Here is an 11,771-nt window from a genome sequence, read left to right as displayed (position 1 = left end):
AATATACTATTTATTGTTCACATATCATTGTCACATATCACATATCACAAGATGCAATTACGTGTTCACTCGATCTGGTGACGTTATCCCGATTAATTTGTCCGATTAAAGCTACAACTGCGATGGTTTAATTCCATATCGACGAAGAAATTATTTTTTGTACATTTAATATTATTTAACTTAAGGCTAATATAGACCTTTTGACTAGTATGGCTGCGCTTTTACTTCTCAATTATATTCTGAGTACAGACAAACCTGTTTATCAGGAAAAGTTAAGGCCTAGCATGCCCCAGACAAATAAAATTATATTGCTATTTATATTTTAGAAAATAAAATTATATTGCTATTTATATGTTAGAAAATAAAATCTTAACTGGATTTTGTTGTAAATGCAATCTAGGCACAATGCAGGTTTATAAAGACGAAATTGTTACAAGAGATTGTTTTTCGTCATCAAGAAACATATGTATATACTCGAAATGAAATTATAATTAGTATGTGATGTAAAGAACTGCTATAGAGTTTTAAAAAATCGTAAAATTCAGTGATTCAAATATTTGTTCGTCTAGTTTTATTATTTTTATCTTCAATTTTTTTGGTGCAGAAATTAATAAAGAACCAAGTTGAACTAGATAGCAAATCATAACGTTACTGAGCATTTATTGAACTTCAACCGCATATATATGTTTTTTAAGTCTAAGTGCAAGAGCTCTCTGTTGTAATTTGGTCATAATTAATAGATAATATCCAATGTACAAGAATAATTTGAAACACTGGAAGCAGTAGTCCAACTTCACTACTGGTCCAGTGAATGCTGACCACTAAGATACAACACAATCGCTCTTTGATTTACTTGACCGCTTCGTTTTTGGTTTACTTCCCCTTCTTATCAAACTGCGACTTCGACTTCGTGTAAAATCTGCTTGACCTTCGTGATGGTCAGAAGTATCCGTTTCGTTGTTTTCTACAAAATGAACACTCATTCGACGAAGCGAGAAATGGTCAGTATGTTTATCTCTAGGGTGATTAACCTGCTCTAGAAGTATTTTAAAAATGTCTGACATTCCAATATTTTCCTTAGCAGAAACTTCAATAAATCCTCCCGCTAGATCCTCGTTGTATGCCCAGTTCAGAGCATCGAATCTCTCAATTTGTCGACTATCTTCCTGATCCAAATGATTGCCCACAATTACACACGGAATTTCCTCGTAATTTTCTCGCATTTCTTTAATTTGCTCCCATAATTGTTTGACTTCTTCAAATGTTTGTTCATTTGTGATCGAATAAACTAGAACGAAGCCGTGAGCATTCACAATGTTGAGGCGCCGCATTGCTGGGAAAGCAAATTTACCAGCCGTATCAAGAAAATCTACTTTTAAGTGAATACCTTTAATGTCATATTCCTTAGAAAACAAATCTTCAACTGTTTCTGTGTATTTTTCATCGTAAGTATCAAATAAAAAGCGTTGTAATATTGAACTTTTCCCGACATCTCCTGCGCCAAGAAAAACAACTCGATTTCGATGATCAAGATCCGCCATACTAAACGTATTGTTCAATTTTGTCTGTAATCTTCAGAATCAGTGCAGTATTGTGTGTCATTTCTCTTATCTAATTCAAATCATTTTAAATCGATGACAGTGTCCTGAAACAAAAAAATAAATGGTGTTTTCTTCAGCTGTTTCATTTAAATGGTATATAATTATCTTGTATTTTAATGTTTGTCGTATATTTTTTTTCTGTGGACACTTTTCATTTAACTCATGTTGTGCAACATAGAATAGTTCATGAAACAGGGGACTAGTACGACAGTATATTATGTCCCAGATGTGTGTTGTTGAATAGGAACAGTACAAAAATAAGATAGTATGTATAATAATATGATTTACATAAAAAAAAATCTAGTAAACCTGCCACAGCAATGTGTAACAACTTTATATAAACCTTAAAATCGAATAAAGTTACAAGATTTTTTTCTATTTATTTAATGTTTGTACATTTACTATAACTTTATTTTGTGTGTTAAATTTGTACTAAATATCAAAACAAAATATTTTAGTTACAATCAGCCATCATGATGATGTCCCTTCTGCAAATAGAAAACTGGTCAGACCGCGGAAATATAATGCAAATAGTTATACAATTGACCAAAACTAGGCTTATATACAAGGTCTCCGCTTATCTAAATAAAACATCTCGGTTTTTTAAATGATCTGATTTCACCGTTCCAGAGGAAGGTAATTTTAGAAAAGTGCCTCGGCGCACGAAATTAATTGAGTTTTATTTTCTTTTATATATATATAAGATACTTTCCATATTAACCTTTTTCAGGTTAATCCAACAAGAAAAGAAGACTTTATAATTTGTTTTGCTCAGAATAACTGGCAACTTTTGGACTGGTTAATTAATATATAAATGTGTATATTGGGGCAAATTAATGTTGACCTATTTATTGGTCTTCGGCTAGACAATCTGACCAGCCTGTGACCGATAAGAAAGTCAATATGTAAGATTTTCACAATGATATTTTTTATGTTATATTCATTTGTATACCTTTATTGATCCTGTTTAATTTGTCAATATTTTTTATAACGTCTACATAAAACAGGACAGTGGTCAATGGTCATAGATGTAAATATCAAATTAGCCCGAGTTGTAGGTTAATATTAACACTAACACCATGAACACAGAAAGCAGAAAGTTTTAATTGTTTAAGTTAGATTGCCGAGGATTATAAAACATTTCAAAATATAAGAAGTATTATTATTCTCTACATAATACAGTTGTTGTAATTGACCGTATAAACAATGAACATCATTTACAGTAAACCTGTTCTTTGAACATTTTTATAGTTCTAAATAATATAAAAAATGAATAATGAATTAATGAACCTCGGTTTTCGGGAAAGTACATGCATCGAGGTTTTAAATTACCATTTGGTCCCTGATTCAAACGTATTTGTTTCATTTGCGATGTTAAAACTAGAAAATGAGGGTAAATAAGATTGCAACAGACCCTCTCTCAACACGAGGCATCAGCCTTAACTTCTCCATTCCGACTGAACGTGGATGCATTCTTGTACATCCCTAACAGCCAAACGGACCAACCATATTTGGCAAGGGTTTCGCTTTCGTTTAGAACAGACATGTAGTAACTATATTTTTGTTCAACTGCAACCATTGGGATGCATATAATGGACAACTCAAATTTATTTAAAATCGAACACCAAAAAATTCTTAAAGTTGATAAACATTTTTATTATTCCTAGAAGTGTATCTTAAAATAGAATGTTATCTTCAAACAAGTTGAATATTCTATGCCTATGCTCGTAATGGCACTTAAATTTTATCAGTAACTTGACTTTGTTTAACCCTTTATCCATGTAGTTTTATGGTTCATAAAGGAGCTAAATAAAAACAACACATTCATTATTCAGAACGGTTTCATCCGCTTATTGAAACTTTTGTACGTACCAACCTATGAAAAATATGTACCCAGGTCATATATAGTTGGAATGACAAAGTTAGAATATATCTATAAGTTGGTGGATATGCTTAATAGAAATCTGGAATCAAGGTCTGAGGGGTAGTAAAACTAAAGAATTTTTATTTTTATTTTTTAGGCGGAGAATTTTGAACAATTTTCGTGTCGGAGAAAAGGGGAAAAGCAGGAGTATTGAGGAGGGAATTGGATATAAGTTAGAGAGATAGGACTTGGGAGTAAGGAATTGAGAATACTGGACATCTGTTCACCTCATCAATGGCCAATAAAGCAATAACTAAAAGAAAGAAGAAAAAACCCATCGCATCACAAAAACATAATGACAAATGCGACAGACAAAAAACTTCAGAAAAGAACAGTGCATTATTGTTGATTTGCAAACTACCAGCTCGGTATAGGAATATTTATCATTTATCTTCATTCTATTTCGTGTCTTTTTTTAAAACAAATCTGATTTATGACAAAAAACACTGCCGTATTCTTTTGATGAAAAAAATGTCGGAAACCGCTGTTTCTTTGATAGAATGAACAAAATAGAACAACAATAACTAATGAGTTAAGCATTAACAAGATACAGAAATCGAAAGGTAACATATATTTTTTAACCATTTATTAGCGTAAATCAATTTCGTAAGCTATATACCCGCTTGAAAAAGGAACAAATAAATTTGTATAAGTGTCGTGAAACCGAATTTCCTTCTTTGTATCATTTTCATGTGGAAGAAATTTCTGTAATATAATTTAGGGGAACAACCTCTCATCTTAAAAACGGAGGATATGTTTTTTTCTTAAAAAACGATTCTTATCCCAAATCCCCAATTTAATGAAAAATAGTTATTGTGTTCAAACAAAAGGCAATAACATATTTTGAATCCAGATTGTCCCCATACCTTAATTTTACAGTGTTGCCACTCAGACAAAAACCCACATCCCTCCCTGCCTTCTTAAAGTTAAATGGTCACTCCCTTGTGTTGCAGTATGTGTCATTAACGGAATGAAAGGTATAATAAAATTCGTTTCAACTGGAACAAATATTATGGTAGTGTTCGTACTAATGGTTCCAGGAGGACTCCTGCTAGGCGGAAATAATATAAAAATCATGTTAAAAATCTTCGAGTTTATTATTGATAAAATGGCGTGAAAAAAAATACATCTTATGTTGAAACAGATGTCAGAACATTAAAAAGAAGTACTTTCACATTTGATTCTAAACTTTTCCGTAAAGCAAATAAAACTTACCTGAAAATACTATCCTTGAAAGTTTTACATGTCCATTAAACTTGTATAGAAAAGTACATCGGCTATAACATTGATTAGTTTTTATTTGACAATTAACTGCGTTGTTTACACCTAAGCTCTTACGAGTAAAAATAAAAACACCGATAATCAATAGAGAATCAAAGGTTATATTATTCTAAGAAGTCCTCAACAAGGGCTATATCCTTCAACAGATGTGGTAATGGAATTATATATAATATTGATATTTATAAACACTTAACTCCTTGATTAACCAAAACGAAGGTGGACAACCATTAGATAACACCAATAATAGTCCGCTGGTCGATTAAAAGAGCAATTGTTATGATAAATGGAACTTTTAGAATTGTATTGTCTGAGTGGATGCATTGCTTTCACGCCTAATAAGAAGATATAATAATCTATATAATTAGCCAAAAACTGAATAATGCAAACAATATATTTTTTGGTCAAAATACATAAAAATTAATAACATGAATTAAAAAAACAGGACAGCACTGTTTAATAAAATGTGTTCCGTCAAACTGAAGTTCCTCATGCAGCTTTTGTTATAAACAATTATACCATTATATAAGTCCCTGTTGAAACATAACTTATATATCTTTAGAAACAAATACTGATAATTGTTCCAGTGCAGCAGCGGAAATATTGTTGTAGAATATTAAATCCATTTGGGAGTTATATACTATGAAGGAACTTCTATTTCATGACAGCATAACATTCATAGTTTCGATTTCAGTTAGAAAAATCTATTTCTGAATTTGGATATCGCTCCCTGAGCAATCTAACGGGCCATGTCCAAGTAACGGTGGTAGACAAGATAGTATTACAGTCAAATACTAGTTTCTTCAGTGACTTTACTTTGGATGTTTGAAAAGTATTGTCTGTCACTAAATGAATTTTATTTCAGAGCGATAATGTTTACCAATGAGATGAGATTGTCTTAAAGTTTCATAAAGAAATCATCTAAACTAATTTATTAACTTTGTTTTTATAAAACTTTATACAATTTATTTAACGAGCTTTTGATTATGAAAACGCTGAAATTTTTAGCAAAAAATTACAGATACAATTTCACAGAACTTTTATATTATTATTTGAAGAGCCATGAAACAACGAATCCAAATTATAAATACACGCAAATGATAGCAACTATTCAAATACTAATATAATTATAAAGAAGAAACCGATCTAAGCATCAAAGCCTTGCTTCTACTGTCATTATAAGCCAATTTGGTATCACGGTATCTCAAAGTCCCTCTGGCATTCAACACTTTCATTTTAAATATAAACGTCCGGTAATTTCTCTGTGCATACCATTCGTATTAAGTGCCAGTCTTTGTAAGAATCAGGCAATTTAGGGAAAAATCAAAACATGATCAGAAAAAACCCACCGAGCTAATCATACTATTTAATACCAACCATTGTCCTGAGTTAAAAATAATTGGTCTTTCGTTTGTGTGTGTCTGGTAATATCAAATAACTTGGTTAGAAAATTGGTTAGAATGATAGCAAATTATAGCAAATTACAGAGTTATCTCCCCTTATTCGTTAATTTCTAGTGCATTTCAACCAAATTTTATCTTCTTTTACCAGAACAGATAATGGAAATAAATGTTATTTTTGTACATAACTACATTTTATGAACTGAAATCAATGTCAAATTGGGTGGGTTTTTTTGGATCGATGTTTTCACCACTGCCTGATTCTTAGGCAGACTGGCACTTAATGAGATTCATCAATGCTGTTTTCAAGACAAAAAAAAGTATCATATTTATATTCAATATAAAAAAGGGTTTCCCGATCAAAAACGCTCTGTATAAAACAATTGGTGAGAGAAACAAATAAAATGGTTTTTAACCTTTTATAACTGTACCAGTTAGCAAATAAAAATAATAAGTTGGTCTACGTGGAAGGCTTATATAATTACTATTACTGGTACATTTCAATCGGATCTTTTTTGATTAATTGGTTTTAGTATGGAATAAATTTAAATCATAATTGATCAACATTAATAGCAATATTACAGTAACAAAGAAAAAAGTCAAGGTCAATTGACAGAGAGTTAAGAGTAAAAATGAAGAAGATGTGTTATGGTTCTCAATAAGACAACTTTAAACTTGCCCGCACCGCTGCCACCTGAAATGAGAAGGATTATATGCCCCCGCAAATATTATATTTAACCCAGCCACTTTCTGTTAAAGCGTGTCCTTAGCCATAAGCTATTTTCTTTATTGCAGTAAACCATATATGTTTTTTAGTGGTAATTTGTATGTGAAATCAGGTAGTTAGTTTCTCGTTAGAGTTGTTTTACATTTGTAATTTTTGGGACTTTGATATCTTACTATGCGGTGTATTTTGTTCAGGGTTCAATGTCCTACGATGAACTTCTACCTCATTTGAATTTTAAAGGAGAGCATTCTCGTGTGCAAACGTCTTATTTTTGTAATATATGTGAGCACTTTACACTACAATTTAAGACATTACGGAATCTAACCAAATTGATGTCATATAACTTCGAATGTGTTGTCAAAATATGACAACTAGAATCAACAGCATGAATAGACCTTTAGAAAAAAATATGATTTAAAATGTATTATTAATGACATATCATAACAACGTAGTAAAATGCTATCATTCCGTTACTACAGGGTATAATGATATACGAAAAGGAGAAAACATAACAGAAACTCAAGTAGAAACATGAGAAGTACTTTAATTTTCCTAGTTGCCACGGAAAATGATTAATATCAAGCGACAAAAATAGGTTATTATATTATGAGTTATAGGAGGAAAGAATTACATCCCATTATACAGATAATAGGACAGTGATTATTTTACGGACAAAAGAAATAACACGTCTGAAAACCACCTGTCAAACGCTGTGAAACTAGCTCTGTATTAAATAATTGAAGGAAATTTGCGTCTGATTTTATTCAGATGATGTTTTATATAATTGAAAATAATCTTGAAGTTACATTTGAATCAATGTTTATTATTAAGAAATTAGTACATATGACCCTGAACATCTATTCAAATAGAGAGACAAAAACGGCTTTTGGAATCATATTTCAATAAAACTATTCCTATAAAGGAAACTTTTCTTCTTTTTTTTTTTAACTTTTTTATCAGTTAAGGGGGATCTTTGACAGCAGAATCTAATTAGTTCTGGTATAATTCATACGCAACTTTACGATTCATAACTGCAATCTGTCCTGAACATTTATCTTTCATTGAGCATTATATGAAGTAACTTCAGATGTTATCATTTATAACTGTCATGTTGCTGACGTTTTACATTTATTCTACTTTTTAAGTCAACAGATATTATCATGATTATTTCTACAATGATATCCAACATTGCTTGACATTAAAGTTAAAACTCACAAAGATACCAAGAAGTGAAATCACAAAAATACTGAACTCCGAGGAAAATTCGAAACGGAAAGTCACTAATAAAATTTCAAAATCAAAAGCTGAAACACATCGAACAAATGGATAACACACTGCCTTATTCCTGACTTGGCACAGACATTTTTATGTAGAATAGTGGTTAGACCTGCTTTTGAAGCTAGCTAAACCTCTCACTTGTAAGACAGTCGTACATAAAGTTCCATTAACTTGACAACGATGTATGAACAAAACAAATAGACATAATAGATAAAAATGTTAAAAATAGGAGTACAGCAGTCAACATTGTGTAATTATCTTAATCACTATTATAAAAACATAAGTAGCCATACTTTTGGAGTAAAACAGAAATGAGTTTGAAATAGAATGTGTATATAATTATTGAAATTGGATACGATTTTCGGAAATAGACAAGCGTTCATAAAAGATGTCAAACTTAAGAGTCAATGAAAGCTGTGAAAAGTAAAATCACAAAAATAATGAACTCCGGGGAGAATTAAAAAAGGAAAATTATTTTTTTTAAATGAAATTGCATAATACAAAGCTCAAACACATCAAACGAATGATGAACAACTGTTAATTCTTGTTTTGGTACAGACATTTTCGTATTTAGAAAATAGTGGGTAAACCCGGTTTTAAAGCTAGCTAAACCCTCACTTGTAAGACAGTCGAACATAAAGTTCTATTATATTGACAACGATGTATGTACAAAACAAGCAGACATAATAGATAATAATGTCAGAAATAGGAGTACAGCAGTCAACATTTAAATATTACATATCGACTTACACAAATAGGGATTGATGTTCTTTAAGTATAAATTCTAAGTACTGACGATGTTTGTTATCTTATTTACGTGTTAAAGTGTTTCGTTTCATTTGTCTTGTAAGTTTTTACCCATTACTTTTGATTTCATTTATGTTAAAATATTTTTGACGTTAATGGGTATTTATACATGATGTATCTCATTTTGGACAATTTTACCTATTTTATATGTTAGTTTTGCCTACATATTGTTGTTAATATGATGGAATAATATATATGACTGTCGTACAAGTGAGAGGTTTAGCTAGCTATAAACCCAAGTTTAATCAGCCATTTTCTACATAATAAAATGCTTGTACCAAGTCAGGAATATCAATATTGTATATTCTATTCGTTTGGTGTGTTTGAGCTTTCGAATTTGTCATTTGAGAAATTAAGGACTTTTTACGTTTCAAATTTTCCTTGGAGTTCAGTTTTTTTTTCAATTAAACTTCTTATCCTGTCGATCTAGCTATTCTCATAGTCCTGGGGCCTCACAGTTTGTATTTAAATCCTTGATTTGTCTCCTGGTAAAAATTAAAATCAACACTAAAAGTGTGCCAAATTTGAAAAGATCTATGTACGTGCATGTGGTAAATAACCTTTATTGATCCAATTATTTTAACATTTTTAACCAATAACAAAGACCTGACAACATCTTTAATATCGTATATCAGAACAGAAGTACTGACTGCTGAGTAGTTGTAACCCCCTGAAATGTTCACAAGCTGTGGGATCGAAACAGTGCACGTGGACAACCCATGTATGTAACAAAACTTAACGTTACCCAACGATGTGAAATGTATCAAACATTACTATTTTTTATTTGTTGACCAATTTGTTATGATGTATACTATAGGGTTATTGCATGAATATTGGGGAATATTGTCCCGAGTAGAATCTTATATTGCAAGAGCTTGCGAGTGCAATATATGTTCTACGAGGGACAATATTCCCCTATATTCATGCAATAATCCTTTTATTGTATGGCAATATAATATTTGAAAGTTAAAATTGGTTTAAACTAAGATTTTGTCGTTGATGACGTCATGAATTTTGAAGATTTATTGCACTAGTGCAATATTAGAATTTATTGCACGCTAACTTTTGGTTACTTTCTGTGGGAAATATTATATTGCTATACAATAATATATATAATATGTTGCTCTTGTTGCACACACTGTGTGTCTGAGTGTATTATTAATAAACTTGTCTTGTCTAAAAAGTAAATTTAACGAAAATATAGCAATGGTAAATATATTATGTTTTATTAGTGAGTTAGACATACTGTTTATTATAATTTCTATCATTGTTGTTTTATTATTCTATATCGTGTGACTTCGCCAAAATACTGTTAAATAATTATCATTGTACGAAACGAAACTAATTTAAGAGATAAATATGGAAATGCAATACCATACGGTTATTCAAATTGCTGTATGTCATCTGGTGGTAACGTTATTAGTCATATATAACTATCTAAATCATTTGCGATATTACATATATTTGGAATATTTGGAAACTCATTTTAGAGCAGAAGGGTCAAGTATGATTTAATATGAAGATCTGCTGAGCCATTATTGCTGTAATTTCCTGATAAATAGTTATAATTTAGTACGCCAGACGCGCGTTTCGTCTGATAAGCAAGATGATGAAGATTTGTGCTAAAGGACAATACAACAATATAATACCTATCTACGTTGACAACGTTTTATCTTAGTTGCAGGATAGATAAAAAAAAATCGAACTAATTAGAAATGCAATGATAGCTGTTGTTCGTGTTTTTCTCTGTCCTATATGTTCTCCAATTTATTTGTATTTTAGTCCTGTCATGTTATGCTGTCGTTGTTCATACAATGTTATATTAAACATTGCCATAAAAGCTGGAGGTTTGGTTAGCCACCAAACTAGGTTCAAACCACCATTTTTCTCCTAAAATATCCTGTACGAAGTCAGGAAATGGCCATTGTTATTATTATAGTTCGTTTCTGTGTGCGTTACATTTTAGTGTTGTGTTTTTGTTGTGTCGTAGTTCTGCTCTTATAGTTGATGTTTCTCTCAGTTTTAGTTTGTAACCCCGGATATGTTTTTTCCTCAATCTATTTATGAATTTCGAACAGCGATATATTACTTTTGCCTTTATTTATGATGTTTTATTTGGTTAGAAAGTAATAAAGAACGACCTCTTTAAACAGACTTGCTAGTTTTTAAATATTTTGTAATTTGATTGGGATGTCCACGATGAAGATGTGAAGTGTTAACGAACGAACAGACGAGTGCGGCTATCGATAATTATGCAAAAAGCTGAAAGCAAGATAAAATATCATTATGGATAATGATGATTGCTACGTTACAGTTAAAAAAAACTAACTGTAACACGAAATGCCAATTTTACATAATGATAGTTAAACATGCATGAATCTATACAGTAAAGGTACATCGCAACTTGTTTTGCAATACATCGATGATGCAACAGTTTGTTATTGATAAAGGTATTAAAAACTACTTATTTCGGTTTTATTTATATAAAATGCCTATATATATTCAATTATATTTATGGTGAAAACGTGTGGCAATATTTTTTTTATTGTTTATATCATTAAACTATATACGATCTTGAAGATTGTGTTACGTAACAAATAAATTGATTGAATCACGACAGTATTATATTGTTTACCGGTTGATCGTTAATTCGATGTTTGCTTAACATTTCATGAGTGTCTACAAGGGAGATTTTTCAATTATGTATTTTTTAATTCTTTATGCCCTTTTTCACTATTCTTTATACCTTTCGGCCA

At 30.9% G+C, this 11,771-nt stretch overlaps 1 protein-coding gene across 1 annotated transcript; it reads right to left on the bottom strand.

Moving 5' to 3' along the window:
• Positions 1 to 410: 410 nt before the first annotated feature.
• Positions 411 to 4,864, bottom strand: LOC134727035 (ras-related protein Rap-2a-like). The gene is made up of 2 exons (XM_063591422.1): positions 4,741 to 4,864; positions 411 to 1,645 (listed from the first exon to the last, which is right to left on the bottom strand). The coding sequence occupies exon 2, from the start codon at positions 1,539 to 1,541 to the stop codon at positions 822 to 824; it is 720 nt and encodes a 239-aa protein (XP_063447492.1). The 5' UTR covers positions 1,542 to 1,645; positions 4,741 to 4,864; the 3' UTR covers positions 411 to 821.
• Between the last annotated feature and the right edge of the window lie 6,907 nt (positions 4,865 to 11,771).

The sequence above is a fragment of the Mytilus trossulus genome, chromosome 7, assembly GCF_036588685.1.
Source record: "Mytilus trossulus isolate FHL-02 chromosome 7, PNRI_Mtr1.1.1.hap1, whole genome shotgun sequence".
NCBI classification, from domain to species: Eukaryota; Metazoa; Mollusca; class Bivalvia; order Mytilida; family Mytilidae; genus Mytilus; species Mytilus trossulus.
Note: the sequence above shows the minus strand (reverse complement) of the source record. Positions and strands in the feature narration are given on the sequence as shown.

Bases quoted from the DNA above. Each gene is read 5' to 3' on its own strand.
- LOC134727035 (XM_063591422.1), bottom strand. From the start codon at position 1,541: ATGGCGGATCTTGATCATCGAAATCGAGTTGTTTTTCTTGGCGCAGGA.